Raw genomic sequence first — 25302 nt, forward strand, 5'->3', positions numbered from 1 at the left:
TGAGAGCAACTCATTTAATTAAAAAAAAAGGACTCAGATACCAAAAGTCAGATTCATGAGATTTTTTTTTTAAAGAACAGATGCTTGTCTCCATGTCTTTGAATTGCCCTTTTTGATGTACACAGAAAAGACTTGTCCCTTTACTGTCCCATGATTTACCACTTTCCTTAGCCTTCCTTACTCACATACTATAGTTCTAGTGTAAGTGATAACCGAAAATTATTGCAAAAAATAGAAAAAATATATCCAAGTTGGCATGGGGATCCAGCCTTGACAACTAGTGGGGAGGTACTTGCAAGCATATTTTGAGCTAGCTACTTAGATTAATTTTGCTGAAATTAGACTGTCTTCTCAATATGACAGTTCTCAACATTTAATAGTTGTTTAATGCTCCCATTAGGCTCAGCCCTAAACTTGGTAAATCAGCAAAAAATAAAATTAAGGTCTTTCTTTTACCACTTCAAAAATTATTATCCTTTTTGTTCTAGCTTGTGTTTGTACATTGCTGGTAATATATTTTCTGTAAAGGGACAAGGAGCAGACTGACCTGGAAAAGGAAGTCTTTTAAATGTAGAACTGTCTTTGATCACTCACAAGACTTTTGCTCTGATCTAAGCTCATTGACCTCAACGGAAGAAAGACTGCTATTGGCTTGGAGGGGAGGATTGGCTCCTGTCCACACAGTGTCCATATTCACAAAAGCAGATGTTAAAAGAAAACAGATTGAAAGCCACTGTTACAGAAAAAGATACTTTTCTTTGCACAAGGTCAGATTTATGACACATTTTTCATTTAATTTTTTCTTAGTCTCTGAAACAGGAAACTCCAATTTCTATACCTATTTTTGCTTTTTACCTGCAGATAAACCATGGATACAGAATAGAGGAGAGTTTGGTGGATATTTTCCATAGCATGAAAATCTAAGTCCTTCTCCATAGACTCTTCTGGGATATTGAAGAATAGGAAAAAGGAAAATAAGGTTCCAGGAAAAACACACCCCCAACTGCATTTCATTCAAAAAGAGACATTCCAGAGAGGGAACTCAGCACTATAGTAATGGACAATGTCATCAAAGAAGTGGATATTTGCAGAGTCCTTTTAAAAGATAAAGAAACTTCTAATTGGATTGTCTCTCTTGGTGACAGTTTCCAGACAAGGTAGATCAGCACAATGAAGTCCAGAGATCAAAAGTCACTCAGTATACAGTCCTAAAAGGAATCCTTCCCAACTCACTTGGGGCAAAGAAGGCAATCTTCATTCTGATGTGTCTAAAGAAAGATCATGGGGAGCCATGATAGTTTTGTCATATGCCATTCTGGCTACTTCTTTGGTACTATTGATTCAGTAAGCATTTTACAGTGCATATTCAGAAAATTTCTCTCACTGAGTGAGAAAATATAATGAAACAATATTTGCCACTACCAACACAGTTTATTTCAAACAAGAGTTTCTAAATAGTGTGAACATGACATTTAAGCTTGGACCAGCCAACTGCATCCCTTTAGCCCCAACATTGTGGCTGATGTGTCTCAAGTCACACATGTCTTCTCATTTGGTTAAGCACCACAGCTACGGGAGACTGGCAAGTGTTAGGCATAACTTCACTGCTGACTTAGTCTTCAGATTTTGATCTGACTTTTATGACCTGATTCCTTCTCACATCTCACATGCTGTATGCTGACCTAGCTCTACAACTTCAACTGAATGACACAGACTTAGACTAAAACAACAGGCAGAGGATTATGTACACCTAATGCCTCTATGAAGCACATAAAGTGGTTTACTCATTCAGAGCTTATTCCTTTAACTTTGGACTAAAATGGCAATATTTTCATTGACATATCTGAGAGCAGAAGCAAAGTTTACAAAGTGTTAGGTTTGGGGAAGGATGAAATAGAAAAAGGAGTGAAATAATTAACACATTCTGAAAGAGTAAACTCACCACATGAATAGATGACTGTCATTCTGCACTACATGTATCCTTCTATACCTCTTAGGGTAGAATTAAATCTACAACCCAAAATTTATAATCTCTTCCTTCCAAACTTGAATATTTATGGCAAGTGTATCCCATTCTACCCTGAATCACTTCTTCAGACTTGGATCACGATTCTGGTTGGAAACTCCTGAAAAAAATCAGGAGTTTCCAACCAGAGCCTTAGGACAAGCTAGACTTTTCATCCCTTCCTCCTTTCACTCCTTTCTCTTTTTGGGCTTGGATGCTCTGGGTAGCCTTTCCAGAGGTGCTAGGGACTTTGGCTCCAGCTGATGCTTGGTTATTAAGAAAGTTAAAACAGAAAGTATTCATCCAAGAGAACAAAGGTTGATAAAAGAGCCTGGGTCTCTCATGTTTTGTCATAGTCAGAAGGAGCATGCAGCAGGAGAGGAAGAGAAAATTGTGTAAAAAGCCATCTACTAAGAAAAGAATGTTTGATTTGGATCACAGGATGTGATACTGGAGAATGTATTGCATAACTTTATGGCTTGTCCTTATTTGCAATGATTCAGTATCCAGAACTGCTCATCGCATTTCTAAAAATGGTATTGAAAACTTACAGAGTATTCAGAGGTGATGGGAATAAGTGAGGAAAGGGAGGAAAACACCTTTTCATTTTATAGCAAATAGCAAATACTGGGTCTGCAGGTCACCCTACAGGTTGTTCATTGGTTCTACGTTCTTCCTCAGTACTCAAGTGACATTCACCAGGTCAAATCTTCTCTGTTGTCAGAGGCTCAGCTTCTCCATGCCAAACTGAAGATCATGACAACCCTTTCTTAGTGATATTTATCTTATAACTTATCTTATAACAGGGTAAGTATAGCTCTTAGTGTGGAGGACAAGACATGAGGCTGATGCAGTGCTGTGGAGAGACAGCTACCCCTCATCATAGCCACTTCTGAAGCCTCCCCTGCCAACACCAGCCCGGACTGAAAAATCCCCACAGTCTCTTTGGAGCCCTGTTCAGAGGAATTTCTCTCTGTCCCAAAACAAGCACCTTCAGGACAACCTTCTCCATCAGGGTTATTTCATTATTACCACGCTCACTTTTTCCTATCCCTTGAAGAGAGGCATCACCCAAACCTGCAGGTGTTCACCCCAAAACAACCCTTCTCCTATTTCTGATCTTCCCCTGTGCAGACGTGGGAAAAGAGAAGTCAAGACATGAACAGCCCCCTCAACACCACCCTGCAAAGGCAGGACAGAGCTGTGATCTCCCCACAGCCCTGTTCTCTTCTTACCGTCTTGTTTGTTTGGTTTTTTTTTTCTCTCTGTTTTTAGTGGGGGGAAGAGGTGTGAGTATTTGGCTTGGGTTGGGTTTGGGGTTTTTTGGTTTTATTTTTCGGTTGCTGCTTTAAAGGAATTAACCACCAACACCCATAGAAAAACTACGGATTAATGTCAGGCTCGTTAGGAGTTCAGGGAGGCGCTCATCAAACTTTAATATATATCCAAACTCCTGTTATTTAAACAAAAGGGGACAGAGTAAAAAAAAAAAAAAAAAAAACAAACCAGCAGCCTGCAGTGGTGCTGGGCGGAGACAAACCGACCTCATTCATGGCTTTTTCTGTGAAAAGGTTTACGTTTTCCCCTTGTCTCCCACTCGTCCTCCATCACCCCGTTCCACCCCCCCTTTTAAGTTTGGGACGGATTAAGACAAGTCTGGAGCCGGGAGAACTCCTCCCACCCGACAGCACCGGGAAACAACCTCTAACTACGCGGGGACCGGCGCTGGCCGGAAAAAACCGATTGCTTCATTGAGAAAAAAAAGCCGGCCCGCACATGCGACACTGCACCGGCCCCGAGCCCGGCGGCGCGGCGGACTCTGCTTTTAGGGGCGACTATACCATTATCGTTATTCCTATTTATTTATTTATTTGACATTAAAATTAACAAAAGCATCTCAGACTCAACCGCAAGAGCAATCCCTCAGGAGGCTGGACCTGCCGGAGCTGTGTCAGCGGGGGAGCCGCAGTCAGCATCACAGCGCTGGTGAACACGCACACCCCGGTACACACGCACACCCCGAAAGCCCTTACCCGGCGGGCTGGGCTCGGGGGGCTGCGGAAGGACGTCTCACCTTGTTTACCCCGAGCGCGGCGGGCGGCAGCGGGGCGGGGCGCGGCGGCCGGGGCGGGGCGCGGCGCGGTGGGCGGTGGGGCCGGGCCGGGCCGGGCCGGGGCGGGCGCGGCGGCGGGGCAGTCGGGCTGCGCGCTGGGCACCGTGCGGGCGTGCGGCGGCCGGCAGCGAGCACGGAGGCAGCCAGCGTCCCCGCCACGTAAGTAGTCACCGATACGTCGTGGGGGGAGACGGTGCCTCGGTGGAGGGGAGCGGCGCGGCCACCCCTCTCCTCCTCCCCTTGTCCTACCCCCCCCTCCCAAAAGCGGAAAACAAAAAATAAAACAAAATCTGCTCCCTGCATTTATTTTTTTAAGCGACTCCAACTGAGCGCCCCCCATGGGCTTTCGCCTATCGCCCACCCGGCCCCTGGAGTAAGAACTCGGCCCCTTCTCGCCGCCCTGGTTTTTCTTTTCTTTGTGCGTGAACCCGATTGAACGCGGCGAGGGCAGCGAGCCCCTGCTCACAAATCCGCTGCGCAGGGGGAGCGTGGGAGCGCTCTCCTATTCCCTCGTTGCACTTTTTGTTCTGTCGCGACAGCACGCTCCTTTCCGCCGGCGCGGAGCGAAGCGAGGCGGTGCGCGCTGCCCCGCACTCCGCCGGGTCCCCCCGGTGCCGGTGCGGCTCAGCCGAGCCTCCCGCCGCGGTCCTTCTCCTTTGTCGGCCCCTAAGTTAAATGCTCCCTCGCTGTTTCGCGGGGCATTCTCGGAGCGCTCCCGGCGCCAGCGACGAGGCTCCCGCGCCATCTACAGCCGGGCCGCGGCAGCGCGGCGCTGCCGGGCCGTAGGGGAGCGGAAGGAGGGTCCCGCTGCGCGCACCGCGCTACCGACCTTTTGTTACCGCCCGCGCTGCGCGACCCGCGGGAGCGGCGGCCGCCGAGCCCCGGCCGCGCCGCCCCGCGCCGCCCCCTTCTCTTCTATCCTTCCCTTTCCTCTTCTCCCCGGTGCCCGGCCCCGCTGCCCCGCCGCCGCCCTGCTCCGCTCCGCGCCGCTGCGCGCCCAGCCGGCGGCGGGAACAAAGGGCCGCGGGCTGAGCGCTCTCTCCCTGTGCCCAGGACGCGGCGCTGAGGCTGGTCGCCCGCCGCCGCCGCGCTCCCGCTCCCGCCCCCCCCGCCACACAAAGGCAGCCGCAGCTGGACGAGCGAGGAACCGCGCTCCACGCCAGGGCTCCGGTGCAGCGTCTCGGCTGGTCTTCTCCATACTCATGAACATACAAAGGTCAACCCCTATCACGATAGCACGATATGGGAGACCGCGGAATAAAACCCAGGATTTTGAGGAGCTCTCGTCCATACGGTCCATCGAACCAAGCCAGAGTTTTAGCCCGAATTTAGGCTCGCCGAGCCCGCCGGAGACCCCGAACTTGTCGCATTGCGTTTCTTGCATCGGGAAATACTTATTGTTGGAGCCTCTCGAGGGAGACCACGTTTTCCGAGCCGTACATCTGCACAGCGGCGAAGAGCTGGTTTGCAAGGTAATGCTTCTCCTTGTTCTCCCCCCTGGTTCGCCGCTGTCGCGCGTGGGTTTCCCGTATCTCTCAGGAGGGCGAGCACGGCCGTATACCTCAGTTATTGAACATTGGAGAAACAAAAGGCAGGGAGACAGGATTAAAGGCGCATCCTGTAACTTTTCCCTCTCTCCAGACAATAGCCACGTTAGAGCGGTGGCCCAGAGCCAGGTCTGCCTTCTGCCCCGGGGGATATTGTTCTGGAAATAGCCGTTTTTGAAATAGGTTTTAACGTGAGTTCAGATTAGGCGAAAGCCTCATCTTCTCCGCTCTCACTTTTCAAAATGGAGTAGGGAATCCCCAGCTAATTTTAAGGTGTTGCGACCTGCTGGCTTCCTCGATTTTTTCCTGACCCCGATTCTGTGAGTTGGGGTATGGAAGAGGATGGAGAAGCTTGGGGCGAAGGGCAGATTGCTATCAGCTTTGTCTTAAAAGTGATTTAAAAAAAAGAAGAACCACATCTAATTAATCAGCCTGAGCTCTCTCACGGTGGAGGTTGTTTGCAAACAGCATCCTCCCCCATTGCACAACAAGAATAAAACCTGCACACCTACGGTTTTTAGAAGTGCAGACAAAATAGCTATCCCACTCTTTGTAGCCTACTGGCTTTTCTCTGCCTCCTCCCAATTTGCTCCTGCTGTTCAAAGGTGAGCTGTGGGAAAAAGAAACCCACATACGCGCACATCTGTGGAGGGATGTTTTTTCTCTTTTCAAGCTGAGGGAATGTTATCCTTTGTTCCCAAATTGTGATTCCCATTGTCTGTAGTGAGCCAGACTTCTGTCCAGCAAACCGAGGCAGTACCCAGTAGTAGTTTTTATAACTACGTAGCAAATTGCAACCTTGCTGCACGTGCTGTAGTGTTTGTATTGTTCCCAAAACACAGAATTGTGCTATTTGGCAAATTTCTAGTGTCAAACTAACTGCAGGGTGGAAAAGTAGATGTATTATAGCTTATTAGTGTTCCAGGGATTAATAATAGTATTGCTGATTGTTTCATACTTTCTCATACTTGATTCATAAAAAGTTATAGACTAGCCTGTAGCAGAGAAGTGAAAATAATTGCTCCTGCTTGCTATTTGTAAAGATTGGAGTTCAGAGGGCAATTTAAATATGCTTACTGATTGAGTTATAAAACCTGATGTTAAGGCAACGTAGGACTTTGTGTGATTATATAGGGTAAAAAAAGGCCCTTTACTTTGCAAAGGACTAATATTGCCTGCTGAACTGAATGCTTTGTTACTAAACTGAAACAGAACATGAGAATTTCGAGAATGAAAGCCCAGCTTGATGCAGTAGTACAGTGCTGCTCTCTAGGACGTTGGCATCTTTTCATGAAATAAACAGATCCCACAAAGCTGCTGCTCTGCATGAAATTCTAGGTGAACTTGCATAGCAAGTGGTGAAGCGGGGGCTATGCGCTTCTTTGTTTCCTGTTTGGTTTGCAGGATTAAGGCACTGTTTTGATAACAGTATGAACAGCATAACTGCAGCTCAGAAAGAGTGGACTGTTATTTTTTTTCCCTTCCCTTTAAGCTGTATGTTTTTGAGCTGATCCTGACATTTGAATAGTATCAGTTTTTCCGTATGTGCGAGGCACTACTAGCTGTGCTCCAAAAATACAATCTTAGCTTGAATTGCTAGTTTGTGAACATGTAGTTGTCAGTCCTCAACTGAGCTTAATTTAATGCATGCTTTAAAATGCCTGCAGTATCGTGAAAACTAGTTGTCAAGTAGCCTACCGGCAGAGACCTGCTCTCTGGTATCTTATTGAAGATGCTCCTAGAGGTTGCTTGCAGAAACATTGCGTTGGATAACAGACACATACTGATGATTCTCAAGAATTTGCATTTGGCTGCACCCACTGACTGTACAGATGCCGTTATTTGCTTCAAGGCTCTGTGGCATCCAAACAATGGTAACTTCTCACTTCCAATTCCCAGTGAGAACTAAATCAAACTGCAGCTTATTAGACATTTTCTGAATTGAGGCCAGGGATCTTAAAGGCTGGGATACAAAGAAGCCCTTTATAAAAGGTATTCGAGACTGTAGCACTATGATAGCGCTTCCGTCTACCCGCTTTCAAACACAGTACTGGTACATATCCAAAACTACTTATTTAACATAGTTTGAGAAACACAAAATGTAACTAATTTACATCAGGATAATCTGGTTAGCAGAGAATTCTGCAAAGAGTTTTTTTCACATGAGGGTTTGAGCTGCATGAGTGTTCCTGCTTAAATTTTATTTTATAGCAGCTGCTTTGTAGAAGAGCCATTTACTTACAATGTAGTAGTTACGAGTTTTGAGATCCAAATGTCAATGAATTCTCCTCTGGAATGAATTACACACCAGGGATTTTAGCAACACCCCCTCTCTGCCCTGGTTCTGCGTCCCTGGTGCACCGTGTCACCAGAACGCCACGGTGCTAATCCTCCCCCAGTAAAATGTGCAGGGACTGTTTGGCAGTCTGCCTTTAAGGCTATTTTTCCCTGTGCCAGAGTATAACAGCACAGGTATGGGGTGAGGGGAGATGTGTGAGGTTCCTGGTTTCCTGGGTTTTGAGTCCTTTACTGTGGAAGGAGTTTGCTAGGATTGTTCTCTGAAGCATTAAATGGCTCGTGTTTTGAAGTTTTGGGTAAATTTTGGTTGAACTGTGTCTCTTTCCCTCAGTTTTGAAAGCTTTTTAAAGCTTTAGAGAAAGCAAGGAGAGATTTGCTTCTTGGAGAGGATACAAATACCTGGTATTGGTACACAAATGCGAGAATACAGAAAGAGAAAAACCAATTTCAGTTTAAAACAGTGGTTAGAGAACTATACCAGTTCTTCATTTTTATGTTCCGTTCAAAGAACACATGACTACCTTAAATTCTTTTTACCAAAGTAAGAAAACACCCACGAGTAAGTTACATATTAATCGAATTTTTATGCTGGTGAGAATGCTAATTCCTTGCTTTGTAGTCCTTTGGATCAGGTATAATTAAAAATAAAAGTCACTCCTATCGATACTTTGCTCATAGTCTCTTTTAGCACACTGACTTCTGTTACTCTCAATGAAGTCTTTCATTTTCTTGTAATGTGGTCTTTTCTCAATTGACTCAAATACTGGTTCATTCGTCATCACTAGATTATAGTAACTTTTTATTTGGGTTTCTCAGCAGCTTTTTTAATTCTTACAGCTCATTCAGAAGATCAGTGATAACATACTTAGTAGTAAAGGGACACTTTGCTTTTAATGGAGCACTTGATTGAAATACAGAGGGTTCAGGGTGGTTTTGTCTCTGCCTTTTGAAGGGTGTTTGACTGCGCTCCAACAGGCAGAGCTATTTCCCGGGTTGTCCTTCTGATCTTATAAACAGCCATTGTGGAACTGAGACTTGGAAAGTGAAAGTGACTTTGCTGTTTGTCAGAGATGAAAGAAAGGCAGGAAGTAAATAGGAATAGCAATAGATGGTGCTTTAAAGCTGAAAATCCTTAAGGCTTTAATGGGTTAATAAAATCAAGAGAGGCAGGCATGTGTATCAGGGTGGATTTAATGTGACAGCTTCTCTCAGTACAAAGCTACTGGCTGTATTTTCTATGAGTTTATTTGGATGGAAAACAAAAGATGAACATGTTTCTTTCTGAGTACTGCCCTTATGCACCACTGATCTTCACAGCTTAATTTAGATTACATTCTTCATTTCATCATCTGTTATCTGATGAAACTATGCTTGCTACCAGTTTTGAAGACTAGCCTTTCCTGTCAAGGTTACGAGTATCTTTTTTGTGGGGTTGTACAGTCTGTTTTGTCTTGTCCTCAGGACCGTGAGCTTGTGACATCCTGTTTACATCGGTGCAGTTTCAGCAGCAGCCTAAATTGTACTTAGAGATGGTTCTGTTAATAGAATTAGATGTACCATGACTTTACCGTCCTTCATGTTGCTAACCCTGGCTTTACTGTCATTGTTCTGCAGGTGTTTGATATTGGCTGCTACCAGGAGTTATTAGCACCATGTTTTTGTCTGCCTGCACATAAAAATATCAACCAAATTACTGAAATAATTCTTGGGGAGACAAAAGCGTATGTGTTCTTTGAAAGGAGCTATGGGGACATGCATTCGTTTGTTCGTACCTGCAAGAAGCTTAAAGAAGAGGAGGCAGCCAAACTCTTCTATCAAATAGCTTCCGCTGTTGCACACTGCCATGATGGTGGACTGGTACTGCGAGATCTCAAGCTGCGAAAGTTTATTTTCAAGGATGAAGAAAGGTAAGAGTCTCCCTTAGTTTACAGGAGGTAAACTTGTCAGGGGGTGCCTGAGGTCAGATATTCAGAGCTGCAGGACATTGTGCCCTTCATTGTCGCTGTCCCATTAGTTTGTGGTACACTTTATTTCCTTTGCAACCTGATCATGGGATGGATGTGCCATTTTACCTTCTGGCTTAGGTTTTGGAGTAAAGTAAGTATAGACTGATATTTGCATCAGTGCTTGGCCTCTGCATCTCCACTTAAGGAGTACCCTCATTCCTAAGGGGGAGAGGTTTCCTGGAGGAAGGCTCTGAATGGATGTCTGGTGCAAGAGCTGAGCTATCATAAATGCTGCTGGTGTTAAAAGAGGAAAGGAGCATAAGATCCAGCATGTTAAAGAGGATGAGGGACTGAAATGTCTCATTCCAGTGAGGAGACATGAAAAGGAAGAATAGGACTGCTTTGAGGACAGCTTCTTGTTTTCCATGCTGGAAGGCTGCTTCTAAGAGTATTATGTGGTCAGTAATCATACTAAGACTAAAAACTGCCTTGCTGGGTGCTTGTTTGCAGTATCAGCTGTTGTGGTACTTGGGGAACTATTTTTTTTTATTTTTTTTTTTTAATAAAAAATGTCTCCCTGCACACCCTCCTGTATAAATGATTTGGGGAAGGAGTATGGGAAGACAGGGAAAGAAGAAATGGATGCTCTGGGTGTATTCTTGAAGTGCCATTTCTGGTGTGGATATATAGCTATACTGTTGTACCTGTGGAACTTACCATCTCTTTCTTTGTGGCTACCCATTTTCTTTGTTTTGATTGATAAATTTACTTGCAACTTCCACACAAAGTATCAGTAATAAACAGAGTAATGTCAGACTTTGACAGAGAGATTAAATTGTAAGATGACCATTACAAAAAAAAAAAAAAAAAAGGAAACTAAATGGGGGGCAGAATCTGCCTTTGTTCTTCATATCTTGGTAGGGGATGGGGAATTAATTAAAATCTATAAATTGTCCAAAAACTTGTTCAAATTGCTGCAGAATGAAATGGATGTTCTGGAGAGCTTTGTTACAAATAATCAGTGCATATTAATTCCATTTGGGGCTGTTTGGGGAAGTTATAGGCAACAGCCAAAGCAGATAAGTTTTTAACAATCACAGGAAGTCTGTGATCCAAAAATTAGAAAAAACTAATACATAATTAATTCAGGAAAGAGAAGTTCCTGGCCTAATATAAAAATGGCAACCATCTATCAGGTTTAAATATTCTCTACTTAAATTTTATTGCAAGCTGAGTTTTGCAAAATAGACTTCTCCTTTTAATCTATTTGTGGACTGAAAAACAAAAGACATTTTCATTCCTTAATTCAGTTCAGATGATTCTCTGCAAAGCAAATAGCTATTTCTTATTTTTCTACCGCAGACCCGATATATATGATTGCCCTTTCATCCTTTTCAAATAAAAGAGCCTAAAAGGAAACTAGCTTAATGTCCATTCATAGCGAAATGCAGAGTGGATAGATGTAAACTGTATTTTCACAACTTTTACTCCCCAGTTTAATAATTAAGCACCATTATAGCACCTCTGATGAAGATAAGAAGGAAACTTGTACAAAACAGTTGAGGGAGGAATTGTTTTCTGTTGTAGCTGATAACGTCCTAACGTTATGGTGGATTTTTTTTTTCCTGGGGATATATGTAAACTTGTGTGGTTTTGCATGAAGAACAGGACTTGGAAAAGCTCCTCCAAGGGAAGGCGGCATGAGCTCAGAGCAGTGCAGTGGGAGCAGACGTGGGCCTGTGCTGAATACAGTTGAGCTCCTACCCTGCTGCTTACTAGGAACTGAATGCAACATGAGGCATAGGGCCAAATCCTTCAGCCACCCAAGAAAAGTGATGTGTACTAGAATAGCAGTGTTGGCCTTTATGAATGTTTTTAACGTAACTGTCCTCTGCAAAATCACACAGTTACTCACTTTTGAGTACTGTCTTCTAATTATACAATAATATGCTTTAAAGGTCAAATAGGACTTGCCAGTTATTTTTAAGATAATCATAATGCGGTTTTCTTCTGGATGTAATGTTGGTTTGTAAGTAGAGAGGTATTGTAATCCTTTCTCTGCTAAATAAACACAGATGAAATGTGAGATAGAAATAGAACCAAAGAGCAGTGACTGTCTTTTTTCACATGCTCTGATCATCAGACTGTAATCAGTCATCACTTTCAATCTGCTGCTATATTTAGGCTGAAAAATCTCCCTGGTCCTTCCGAGTTCACAGAGGTGTTTGTGTGTTGCTTGCACCCCTCCAAGCTCATGTCTCCCTGAGGCTGCTGGTGCTGGTGAGAGTGCCTGTGTGCCGAGGAGCCTGCCCTTCAGGAGCTGCTGTCCTCAGCAGTGCCTAGGGGATGGCTACTGCACCATCCCTTGCTCTTTGGTGTTTTGAGAAGTGTATGTGAACTCCGCTGCTGTGTGTTGCCTGCTCTTCAGTGGAGTTCTTTCTTAGTAATTCTTTTCCTGTTTCTTCATGGCTATTTTTCTACATTTCACTTTAGGTACCTACCACTTTGAAGCTTTCTCGTCTTGAAGACTCTCACAGCTTTTATTTTGGTAGAAAAAAAGATGGGAAATCCAGCATGCAGGCAGCACATGAATGGAAAACTTGCTGCTTTTATTTTTTTTTTTTGTAAGATACTTGTCTGCTCTTAGCTGAGAGCTGCCAGACTGGAGGAGCCAGAGGGAATGTGAGGGATATATGGAAGCAGTTCCATTTGTTTAAAAAAGAAAATCAATTAAAGCATTTCTTAGTACATCTCCTTCCATTGATTCTAATGATATCCTGGTAGTTCAGTATAAAAACAGAACTCCTGGAGTTTTTCAGGTGGGTGCATGCAGTGTTGAAACTCTTTCTACCCCATTCCTATTATCTAAATTACAGCAGGAATTTGCAAAGATTCAGTCTCCTGATCTAGCAGCAACATGAGTGCTCTTTGCTTCAACTGATGTCACTGCTAAGAATGCATGTTATTTGGATGTTGCAAATCACTGTGCCTTGGGATGTTGGTAATGAACTGGGAGGTAAGAAGGTGGAATAAAGTATTTTTGGAGGCTGGTAGCACTGAGCATTTTGTAAGGGTCCTGGTCTTACTAGTGACATTCTTTTAATGTACTAAATCAAAGATGGACTGTGATAGTGTGTTACACTACTGCACATGTGTAAGTACATCAGCAATTAAAATGAAATTCAAAATTCCAGTGTGGAAGCAGAAACAATTTGTCTGTGTTTCAAAATAATTTATAGCTTCTTTAAATCCTGAACTGCAGGAAGTTTTAAGATATGGTAAATTGCATTCCATGAAAATGATGTGCGCTGTTGCTACATGGGCTTTCTATTTTGATTAAAAGGTTGGGTGGTTGTGGTTTTTAGAGGGAGATGTGTCTGTGAATCCGTTTGAAAACTATAGGTGAAATAGCCAGTCTTGTAGTATTGAAATTTCAGAGCTAAATTCCATAAACCTGCAGCTGATCTTGATGAAGCAGAAATTCTAAGACATTACAGCATGGCTGGAAATGTTTTGTAAGACTGGGTTACGAAGCAGCAGCACATCCATTAAATGAGCGTAGTGACTTCCAGAACACTGAAGGTATAGAAAACAACACTGACTTGCCATGCTGAGTCTCAACAGACTTTCCAAAATACCTCTAAGATACTTGAATACTTCAAAAATTGTGTCCTTAGACTTCAAAATAAAACTGGAATCCAAAACAGTGGAGATGAGCTATGATAAAACATATGGTCTTGTGTGTTTTCTGCTTCCAGTCACGTTAATTATTTTTTGTCCTGGATATTAAGCCAGGTCAGTGTTGATATTATGAGGCTCTTGCTTTGGAGTATTTTTTCTGTGTTCATGGCATGGTATTTGCTGTTTTCCCTATACAGCCTATCATCATAGTAGGCCCTTGGGCAAAGCAACTATCCCCTTCTCCTGGCTGGTGTCTCATAATGATGTTGCAGAATGGGCAGGTTTTTTTGGGTTATGCTAAAAATAACACTATACACAGTATATAGCTAATAAAGCAGCTCATCAGTTTGAAACATAGCAGACGCTTTGAGAAAGAGCCACCTCAAAGATCTCAGAATTAAATGAAGCATTTCAGTGTTGGTTGTTTCAGTGGTTTGCTTAATACAAGAACATTTCTGCTGTCAGGGAATTATTAATTTCTTTAGTGCGTTTTTAAGCCTTTAATTATATTAAAATATTAGCTGTCGTAATATTTGAAGCTTAAAGACCTTGTACATTCATCATACTTGTTGAAGGGAAAATTAAAATAATTTTGGTATTGAGATATTGTAATTTTCCTGTATTCTTTGAGTAAATATGAGGCAGGTGGGATTCAATAAAAATAAATACAATTTGACACTTTTTGCTCTGTGCCAGGGGAATGCAGCCATTACAGTACACTAATTTAGGAAACCTGTGTTAGCATAATATATTTACTTGGTTCTCCTAGAATATTTTTTCTTTTTTCTCTCGAATTTCTCAGCTTTGAGTGGATGATGCTTTAAGGTGACCTAGTTATGTTGTTTGCAATCCTCATGATACAAACCTGATCCCACAAAAAATACAAATGCATGTATCAACCTTTTTCCACAAAGACCTTTCATTTTCTTACAGTTAATAGTAAGTTTCCTCCCCAGCATTTGTCAAGTTGTAATGTGATCAGCAGCTTTTTCACTGTGGTGTTAGAACTTGCTGTTTTCCTCACAATTCCATAAAGAACAGGTAAGCTAACACTTTGTCTAAGTCCTAGAAAGAGAGTCCTAAAGTAGAAGAAAATTAAACAAAATAGTGCTCTTTAAATACCAGAAGATTTAGAAATAAAAACAGTCTTCACCTGTGTTATCATTTAAGCACTACCCTGAATGGGGCCACAGGACCAAAGAGTGCACTTTCTCCAACAGTGGAGAGTCACAGGTCAGATTTCAAACCAGAAATTATTATTCTTAGAATATGGGGAGGAAGGCGAATTTCTTCACAGGCAGCAAATCTCTGCTGTCAAGCTTAGGCTAGAAGATGAAGTGGTTGCACAACTGTTTTCCACTGAAGGGTTCATGCCCCCTTTTGCCTTTATGTGGTTTCATTACTAAGTCTCTGTTTTCTCACTATGTTCCCGGGAGCATTTTGGATTTGTTGGGTGTGTAGTGCCCTTCCCATAGGGATGCAAGAGGTAGGCTGTCTGCAGATGCTGAACATCACACCAGCCCCGTTTAGTGCTTAACTCTCCTCCTGAGGGCATAGATAGTCATGGAGATTAAGTGTTGCACCTAAGGTTGTAAATTAAAGGGAAAATTGGCTGGCTCTGTGATGAGGACTGAGCTCAAATGGACCTTGAGTCAGCTCAAGGCCCTTCAGTGAGACAATGAGTGGAAAGAACCTTTGCTGGTTTACCCAATGGTAGAGTTTGCAGGAGGTTTTACACCTGGACTGTGCTATCCTTTGATATGTGGTTCAGTTTCTTCTTCATGTCTTTTCTTCTTCACTGTCTCAGTTCAGACTGAATGCTGTTACGTGTTGGCTGTCATGGTTGGATGCTGTCCTGAGATGCCCATGACAGAATTGATCTCTCTAATAAAAGGTGCTTTGTAGTCCCTGGAAGTAGATGTGTTTTAGGACATCTCAAATCGGGTTCAAGAGCTGGTCATTTTGAAGATTTGAAAACCTCCATCCATAGACTTGGTGCAAAGTACTCCATGTTGACTTATGAGTGGAGACTGAGGATGTCTGTGCTGGGGGTGAGGAAGGGAGACAGAAACCCAGCTAGGCATGGCTGCAGTGGATTGTCAGAGGGAAATTCTTCTGCTGCTGTTATCTCACTGGGAGATTACTTCAGACTGGGGAAGGAGAGGAAAGGCGGAGATTGTAAACAGGAGCCAACCTGGGACTTATTTAATCTTAAGCACCTGCTTTTTGGTAGATGTGAATTGCTTGGAGATAGGGTTGCAGACGTCTAAGCAAAAGGTTTTCGGTAAGATTGTGAAATAATGGCATGGTTCTGTCTTAGAGATGCTGAGCACCCATCACAGGCTCAGGAAGTGCAGGGCTGTTTTCACAACATTCGATTATGTTAACAAAATAAAATTGTGGTCTCCTTTCCCTCCCTTTGGAGCTTCATTATGTGTCATATGAAAAGACCTAGAAAAGATGGTGAACGCAGCATATGGTTAACAGCATAGCCTTTTAAAGCTCTGATCTTCAGTGCTATCTAAAAAGATAACAGTGAGGTGGTGAAGTAGCTACCCTGAGCCAGATGCTTATCAAAAAGTGGACTGCTCAGAATATTATAACCAAGCCCCTCTGTGGAAGGATCTCCGTTGGATTTGAGAATCTGCACCCCAACACACGCAATCACTACCCTACCTACTTTCTGGGGAACATGTTTTCTCCTTAGGCAATAATGACATGAAAGAAATGCAGTATGTGGCATACAGGACAGGCTGTTCCCAGCAATCCTATTTGAGTGTTATAAAGCTGAGGTCTTTGAGGGCACCAGCTCTTCCTGGAGGTGCGTCAGAGTATTTTTAAGTGGAATTCTGTAGGAAAAAACAAAACAAAACAAAAACACAAAAGAAAAAAAAAAGAACAAGTTAAAAGCTCTAAGTTGCTGGGTACTGCATGTCAGGAAGGGGGTGCGGGCAGGACTGAGTGTGCTGATAGCATCCCTGTGGAGGAAGGGTGGGGAAGATGTAATTTTTAGAGGCTTCCTCATTCTGTGGAAGTACCAGTGAAGGAATCTTCCCTTAGGAACAAGGTTCATCCTGTAAACCTGTGCTGCCTGCAAGTCCCTGTTGTCTTTCGAAACATATCCTTGAGCCTGTTTCATTATGCAAGAGACTGTTTGTCTGACAGCCTTTGTGCAGCGTTTGGTTTTTTTTCTTCCCTGAAATTGTGTAGGATGTTGTGTGGTGAACTCTTATGCTCTGTGCTGTTATGAATTGGAAAGGGATCTTTTGGTGAAAGGAGCAGGATTTAAATTGATGGCATAACACCCCCCTGCCGATCCTGTGAGCCTTGCTGCCCCTGGAGGAGATGGGTAGTTTTGAGTTCAGAACAAGTCCTCACACCAAGCTGCAAATCATGTGCTAGGGGTTTCATTAGCTGCCTTTGCTGTCTCACTGGTTCCCTGATGGCAGCCTACTTCTGCATTATTTAGGAGAGATTCCCTTAGTTTAAAAAAAAAAAATCAAGTAGCAAAAGATAACTGTTTCCAATGTCAAGCTTCCTTTTTTTTTTTTTTTTCTCCTTGTGACTGTAATTGTGTTCATGCTCTTCTCATCTTTATGATGGGGTGTGAGCAACTGACCTTGATTAAATGACTTGTGAATTATTGGCCACATAGGAGCAATCCCTGGTCTACTGGGCAGTCAATGGCATGAGTGCCTCTACCTAGGGAAAGACATTCCTGGCCTCAGTCAGAGTAATGTTGAAATATGAGATAACACTACTTGAATGCCTTCAGTTTTTATGGGTAGGGGAAATATTGTGAGGCACCTTTAGAAATTGCCATTTTATATTTTACTTGCAATTATTATAAAATGGAAATTCAGGTGGCGGTGACAGTTGTTTCTTGGTCTCTGGAATCTGCATAGAATCTGTAAATCTGGATCATCTTATTTGATCCAGCCTGAGTGGATGGTGTACCGGGGAGTGTCCATAGTAGGATGGCTCCTTCAGTCTCCTCCCAACGCAGCTGTCATATGGGGAGTCTTGCTGTGTGAAAATTGTGGGTCTGGTCTGCAAGTTAGTGTTCCCAAAATGGTTACGGTGGCTCAGCTGTGGTTCAGGTGTTATTTCTTATACAGATGGCTTTGGGAACAGACTAGAAGCAACTGCTTTCATTGATTCAGGCACAGACTCCTTTACTACTGATGGCCTATTCAGTACAGTGGAGATATTTTCCTTTGAAAAACTCAGACTATCAGTTGATATCTCTGCTTTTAATGTTTCTGATTTATTTTTTTTTCTCTTGTCTTATGAGCTTAGAGCCCTCTGAATAATTCCATTGATTTTGGTATGGAAATTGTGTTTTCTTTTGGAGACCAGGTGTGAATGCTGGGTTCTTACAGCCCTGGCTTCAGTGTCAAAAGGCAGGATAGCAGTTTGCCAGTAGTCCCTAAGCTCTACAGGGAGGAATAATGTGAATCAGTTGGAAAAAAGTGTAGGACACGCAACAAAGCCAGAGATGGTGCTAACTCAGGAGATTACATTGAAGAATCTTCTGGAAGATGTTTAATTGATTAGGTTTTGTTACATTACTGAAGAGCAAAGTCTGAATGCAGTCAAGTAATGAATGGCATATTGATAAGAAACTCAGAGTGGTATTGTTTTTCATGGGTTTCCCTGACGGTTTCTATGGGGACAAAGACGCATTTCCCGTCCGAGTGCTGCTGCTGCCCTCTGATTGCACTTCTGTGGTTTCATTCACCAGTAATGGGAAAGCATTCATAGGCAGAATAGCTTCCCCTTTTTAAATAGCCATGATTCAGGGTTGTATTTTTTTTTAATGCATTAGACTAATGCAGTGTTTTATCAATGATCTGATAGATGCATAATGCTCTTTTTCCAAGTGCTTATTCAGGGTCTGCATTAAAACTTGAAATTATGTACTATAATTACGTAAGCCTTGACAGAAGTCTTTGTTGCCCTACAGTATGTGTACAAAGTGATTCTCATCCGGCTGTAGCAGTAGCTTACATTTGAATTTAAGGGATTAATTTTGTTGCAACTGTTTGTCGGACTCAAATGCTGGTGCTTTTGGAAAACCTTTTTTCTTGTAGGGGTCATTCAGTTGACTAATACGAGTTAATTATTTAGAGAATTAGGGTTTTTTAGAGAAGTCACTTTAAAAAAGAATTATTTTTGTTTGCCCTTTTTCTGTGCTGTGATGGGAGGCACTTCAAAGGTGATTGTGATTTCACATCTTCATGTTTGGTTTTGTCTGTCCCTTGCCTAGCAAATGTCAAATTTAGCATTGTCTGGTTAATCTACAATTGGATGCACTCTGCACCCTTTGCTGTGGAGGTTCTTATTCTCAGAATCTACTTGCAGTTTTCAGGGTCTGTTTGTTGTTGTTGGCTTTTATTCTTTTCCCTGGGTATTTGATTTCAGTGCTTCCTCTGAGGGAGAGCATGTGGGGGAGAGAGAGATTGCATCTCATTCAGCATGTCTCTACATTTCTGTGTATTTAGACTTCAGAATCTCCTCTTTCCCATTCCCTTCCACACTCCCCCTGCTCCCCCCTCTGTTCTTAAAAAGAAAAAAAAAAAAAAGCTCTCTGGCTTGTAGAAAACAGCTCTTTTAGGTAATACTTGAAGTGTGGAGGAAGGGAAGGCCAGCCAGAGCTGGAAGCTGTTTCTCACAGAGATGGGTGCTGCACAGTGGGAAGTAGCAGCTCCTGAACCAGGCTGCTCCTTTTTGATTGCCTGAAAAAATGTGAAATGAGTGTTAAGAGGGTGGTGAGCCTTGCCATTTACACCTGCACGATGCCCAGTTGTAGTACCGTACAGAGTGTTCCTCATGCGAGGCTGAAGTGGGTGAAGTTGTCTGTCGCTGGTGAAAAAGGGGAAAATGGGCTGGAGTTGCAGTGCTGGCTGGTGGTGAGGGGTGCTGGCAGAGATGAGCCACGGCCCTTGTCAGAACCATCTTGGGAGTGCTTTCAGTTACCAGCTGTGCCAAGCTGGCGAGCCACGGTGCCGGCCGGCACTTCCCGTACTCCTGTGCTCTCCTTGCTGTAAGGATGGCAAACCTAATGCAAAGACACTGGACCTTACAAATGAAACTCTGGATACCCGAGTTGCTTCTGGGTGTAATTGGGAAGGGAGAAAGTCACACTGATGCCGTGCACTTGGCATTATGTGCTCAGGAGATGCAGGCCCTGCAGTTTGTGAGGGAGATGCGTGCTCAGTGCCGTACTTGTGCTGGTTGCAGAGGAGCCATTTCACCACTTTCACCTTACGCACAAGGGTGTTTCTGGGTGAGGGTTTGGGGTCTGAGGATGAGGAGTGAAGGTTTTGTTTTTGTTTAATTTGAGACCTTTTGTTTCCTCAAAGCCTGTCAGCTTGGCAGGATGAAAAACCTGGTTTGAGTATTTTCTTCATTTGGCTACAGCTTACTGAGGAGCAGGCAGATAACGGCCAGCTGTTGTTCCATTTGCTTGCTTAAACAAAACCTGCTGTAGCATGCGTGGAGGCTGCAGCACCTTGCAAGGAAAGCAAGATGAGGCTATGGCTTTTGTGTGCTGCTTCTTTTTTATTATCAACAAATTATTTCTCCTCTCGGAGAAAAGATGAATTTTTTGACACACCTTACAATCTGCTCTCTGTGGTTCTGTACCATGTCCATTGTAAAAAATGAGAGATTAGGGAATTCCTATAATTTTATATAATATAAAAGCTTCTCATTGAACTGTTTTTCTAAATTCTTTGGCAACTCCCAGAAATGTAAAACAGGATAGGAAAGTAAACAGCATTTCCCTGCGCTGTTGACATGGGAATGGCAGAGGAGCAAGTGTGTGTGGGGGTGAACTCCCTCTTGGAAGTTGTTTATAAATAGCGTGCTCTGCCCTGCTCCCTGTGTGTGTTCTGCTTCTGTTAGTTAGCAGGAGTGAGTTGATGCTTTCCTGTCTGGCAGTTCAGTGACTTAATGCATGTTTGAGTAGCTGGCCTCACTGTTTTATTGCTACACATGCTTTTCTATGGAAAAACTGAGGTGGGCAATGCAAGTGGAACCACAGCTCATGTCCCTGTCTTCCCTTTCATTTCCTCCTCTCTGTTCTCTGCCCTCCTTGGCATGTTTTTTTCCTTTGGGCGTTTCTCCTTGCTGCTCTCCCTATGCTGTGCAGGTGCAGGAACATGTCGAAGCTGAGCATCCTGAAAGGACTCTTCTCTAGTCAGTCTCCTGTTGTGGACCCTCTGAGCTCTGTACAGAGGGAAATTGCTGTGGTCTTGGTAATTGTAGTTAAGATTCTCCTTGCAGCCAGCTTCCTGTGTGAGGCATTGCTCCTGTAAAGTATTGTTTGAGTGCTAATGAGGGGATTGTCCACGGCCAGAAGTGCTGTTAGACTGGCAGTAGGTAATTAATGAGGAAGCAGGTGTGTTGAGCAAAGCCCATCAGCATCGAACTGGAGGAGCAAACACTGCCCTGACACACTGTGCTTGGGAGCCAGGTATTCTGAATTTTGTATTAATGACTCCTCATTTGGGGCATGTTGCCAGAGGGGCTTTCACCTCTGCTAGTAAACGTCTCTAGCTGTTGAAAAGGTCCAAGTGTCATTATGAGAGTTTATGGCACAGTTGCCTCTGGAGTACTCCATGAAGTAAAATGCTTTTCTGTTGGTTCAAAGAAGATAGGGCTGAGCTGCCCTGGAACAGGGCAAAGCTCTAAGGCAAAGCTGGCTGAGATGTCTTTTGGAGCTCAAGTCTAAGCAATCTTGTCTTCAGTGAACATTTAAGAAACAGGGCTCTCCTTGTTTGTTTTAGTGCCAGTTAAATGATGTGCTTTAGTCAAGAGACACGAGTTGTGCTTTCTGGAATGAAGTTCAGTCCTTGCCTGTGAATGTCTGTGGTATGGAAACATGGCCATGACACAGGGCTAAGGCTGATTGTAACAGACCAGTGGGGTTGAGGGATGAGGACAGTAATACCCAAAGTTGAGTTGCAATTCCAAGTTATTGAAAAGAAAGCCTGCACTGCTCTTAGGTCACTCTGCCATCCAGAGGCACTGGACAAGCCCTGTTGCATTGTAGTGATTCTGTTCTCAAAACCATCCACTGCTAGCAAATAGTCTAAAGGGTAATTGGTAATCCTTTGGATGCCTCCAACGGGGACAGATTTTTAAGTATAGATGGAGACCCCAGCAGTGAGAATTGAAAGGAAAGAAAGGTTATGTTCATCTAGTGCTATGACAAGCAGCTCTGCATCACTTTTTCTGCTGCTGTGAGATATCCATAAGGGAAGAAAATTGTCTTGCAGAGATAATTACTGCAGCACAATGACGAGTTCACAGTGCTTTGCAGGCAGCAGTTTGACATCTAGATAAGGCATGCCTGTCATCTCCTTGCAAGTCCTCTGCTAGCTTCTCTGTTCATTCCAACATGAGGAGCTCTTCTGATTTGGCTGGATAGATAAGGTTGCTGTTAGTCTTGGCAGCGTTCAGGTCACCTGATCTCCCTTTGCCCAGAGGTCTCTTTGGGGAGACTGTAATCTGTTAAAATTGCTGTTCCTTAATGCTGAGATAAAGAAAAATGTTGATTGGTTAGAGGTATCATTTAGGGTCAGAGTGACCATTTTATTCCTGTTAAACCTTGTGGAATTACAGGTGCAGGGAGCAGTTTGCCAGCATGAAGGTATCAAAATAATCCTGTGTAGTTAGGGCTGGTTTTGTATTTGGGCATGACTCCTGCATGGGTGCATTAGAGTGCAGCCAACACAGAAGAAGTCTTAAGGTTTCTATCTCCTTTTGGAAATCACATCTATTTAAAATTAACCAAAGGCATGAATACGGCAGTTCCTTTCATCTTCTTAAGACGTTGTTAATGAGTTTACTGGACATAAATGTATTTGAAATCTTGTACCTGTATGTGTGGCAGTATTACCTATATGTCTCTAATATCTCTAACCAGTATGGAAGAGATGGTATCAATTATTTGTAACAACTGCTGCGAGTGGGATTTTAAACTGATTCACTTCTGTGGTTGTTGAATTTTGTAGAATATGACTATTGTAACCATGTAATTGCAACAGCCAGGAATTTGTGTTTGGTGTTTGCTTACCTTGATGGTTTGGTTTTCTTTTTGCCCGCAGGACTAGAGTGAAATTGGAAAGCCTAGAAGATGCTTATATTTTAAGAGGAAATGATGACTCTCTTTCTGATAAGCATGGATGCCCAGCCTATGTGAGTCCAGAGATCTTGAACACAAATGGCAGCTACTCTGGCAAAGCAGCGGACGTATGGAGTCTAGGTGTCATGCTTTATACCATGCTAGTTGGACGCTATCCTTTCCATGACATTGAGCCTAGTTCCCTCTTCAGCAAGATCCGTCGTGGGCAGTTTAACATTCCAGAAACTCTATCCCCCAAGGCAAAATGCCTCATACGTAGCATACTGCGTCGGGAGCCATCAGAAAGGCTGACTTCACAGGAAATTCTGGACCATCCGTGGTTTTCTACAGATTTTAATGTATCAAATTCAGGATATGGTGCTAAGGAAGTATCAGATCAACTGGTGCCTGATGTCAACATGGAAGAAGACTTGGACCCATTCTTTAACTGAGCACAAAGACTGGTGTTCAGAAGGTACACAACCTGGAGATGGACACATGAAGGAGCCCTTCCTGACCGCATTAAATCACATCCTGCATCAGCCTAGCTTGGTAGCAAAAGACACTCAGAGGTCCTTGGGTTGAGAAGGAACCTCCACAAGGAGCTAATATAACAAATGTAGCATGGGGACAGATTGGGGGGGCGGGGGGAGCTTGCTATCAGGTTAGATTGATTTGGAGGAGAAAAGGCAGCATGGAGCAATTGTAGCTTCTCACCTTTTTGGAGCCAAGGAGACTGCACATGCCAATTTTGGTGCAGCTGTATCACTCCTGTTTCTGTTCCATTAAAAACAGTGGTAACTCACGACAAATAGAAACTTTTTTGCCTCAGCTCACATCTTGGCATCGCACTGTTAGATATTTAACTTCAGCCATTATTCAGGGAAAGTACAATTGGCTAACATTTTTTTTTAATCAGATGTCTAATAATTAATGGGATTAATATAAGAAAAAAATTAGGTGCACAAAGACGGACATGAAAAGTGGGTGCTAAAAACAAACAAAATTTCAGTTCATGTCTCTTGATAGCTATTTTCAACTCATTTCTTCTAAATAAACTACTTAATATTCTTGTCAGGAAATGACATTTTAATGCTTTGTTCCCTTAAGGGGAAGTTACTGTCATTTAACAGGCTGTTCTGTTTTGTGTCAAATGGTTTGTTGCAGGAAGCTATTATAACTCGAACTTCCAGATGCATTACTGCTATAATGGGGGGGGGAAGAAGAAAACTGTATAATTTTTTTTTTTTTAAAGATATGAGATACTGGCTTCCATATCTGCCATGCTGCACGTGTATGACTAGAGAGGGCAGAAAGCCCTTAACCGTGTCTTTGAGAACCAATCTCTTGTTTCCTGACTGGCCCACATGTAAATAGAGGGCTCTTTATTATTGAAGAAGAGTATTGTGGGTTTTTTCTTTGAATTCCTTTCAACTTTGGAAAAGAATTGTTTGGTTTTGATTTTTGTTTATGTCCAGACTAAGAAATAAGAGGGTATTAATAAGCTGAACATTTATATTACAGATATTCCTCTTGAAACATACACAGTAATATGCACCTTTTGTATTGTCAAGACTTATACTATTTATTGAAGAAAATGTCACAGTAGTGATGTATTAAGCCAGTACTTCAATTACGGGTTGACTTGGGATGACATGTTACATGCTGTAGTTAACACACTTCTTTTCTGTTCAGGTATTTCTGTCCCTAAATAACTTTTTATTTAGCTTCTTTTTTTTTTTTTTTCTAGATAGCTTTATTTGATTTAGACTGGCAAATGTTTTTATTACTGCTTTTATATTGCTGTATGATACTGAAATCTCTTGGCATAAATATTTGTGTTTCCAGTACCTCAGTTGTTCTGATATTACTGCCTGTATACGTTTTGTGAAGTGGTCATGTTTTTTGGGTAGGTACATGTGGACTCTGTAGTATGTAAATGTTACTTGAATTTGTGCTTAATTATAGTATGTGGCATGTGCGTACAGCTACTTGGCATTTGACGTATGGATGCTATTTGCCTGCCTTGCAGGAAAGTTATGGTCCCACTCTCAAGAGGATGTTTCACAGTTCTTTATCAAGAGACAAAGCTAGCTGCAGCTGACCTGCCTTGGTTCTATTTTGGTAACTAAGAATATAAAGGAGTAATGTTTTTACACTCTGAAGATGGTGCTGTGTCAAGAAGGACTTTTTTTTACTTTGTAAGTACCTTATAGGAGGAAAGATTGGTGATGTGCATGGTGGGGTTTTACTGCCTCTGGTGCTTTGTCATGTATTTGGTTTAATGTTTTTGTCCTAATCTCTTCAATAAATAAAATTGTGCATATTTAACTAAACATCAGCGGTGAACGATGTTCTTACACTCAGATGGTTGCTGACAAGTTCTTGCCAGTCACGTGATCTGAGCAAGCTTAGCACTTAGATTTACAAGGTAACACTGTAAGCCTTTTCATCAAAAATTTTACCATTTGCTATGAATAAAACTGGCCTTTATTTTATTTTATTTTGGCTTGTCCCAAGCCCAGTTACCTTTTCAAGAAGGGTATTGAAATGCGATGAGAACTTTGGCGGTGGGAGGC

At 42.8% G+C, this 25302-nt stretch overlaps 1 protein-coding gene across 2 annotated transcripts; it reads left to right on the forward strand.

The window, feature by feature from the left end:
- The first annotated feature begins 3696 nt into the window (after nucleotides 1-3696).
- Nucleotides 3697-25059, forward strand: TRIB2 (tribbles pseudokinase 2). 2 transcript variants are annotated; one of them, XM_027721940.2, is made up of 4 exons: nucleotides 3697-4009; nucleotides 5172-5590; nucleotides 9578-9870; nucleotides 22707-25059. In XM_027721940.2, the coding sequence occupies exons 2-4, from the start codon at nucleotides 5321-5323 to the stop codon at nucleotides 23173-23175; spliced, it is 1032 nt and encodes a 343-aa protein (XP_027577741.1). In that variant the 5' UTR covers nucleotides 3697-4009; nucleotides 5172-5320; the 3' UTR covers nucleotides 23176-25059. The 2 variants fall into 2 exon arrangements, with proteins under 2 accessions (XP_027577741.1, XP_027577731.1); XM_027721930.2 differs by lacking the exon at nucleotides 3697-4009 and adding an exon at nucleotides 4210-4277.
- The last annotated feature ends 243 nt before the right edge of the window (nucleotides 25060-25302 follow it).

This window comes from Pipra filicauda, unplaced genomic scaffold (assembly GCF_003945595.2).
Source record: "Pipra filicauda isolate LSUMZ 115617 unplaced genomic scaffold, ASM394559v2 scaffold162_size1660881_pilon, whole genome shotgun sequence".
NCBI lineage: Eukaryota > Metazoa > Chordata > Aves > Passeriformes > Pipridae > Pipra > Pipra filicauda.

Excerpts from the sequence above, each read along its gene's own strand:
- TRIB2 (XM_027721940.2), top strand. The coding sequence starts at position 5,321 with ATGAACATACAAAGGTCAACCCCTATCACGATAGCACGATATGGGAGA. Across the intron at positions 5,591-9,577 it reads GCGAAGAGCTGGTTTGCAAG|GTGTTTGATATTGGCTGCTA; the intron begins GTAATGCTTCTC and ends ATTGTTCTGCAG. Across the intron at positions 9,871-22,706 it reads ATTTTCAAGGATGAAGAAAG|GACTAGAGTGAAATTGGAAA; the intron begins GTAAGAGTCTCC and ends TTTTGCCCGCAG.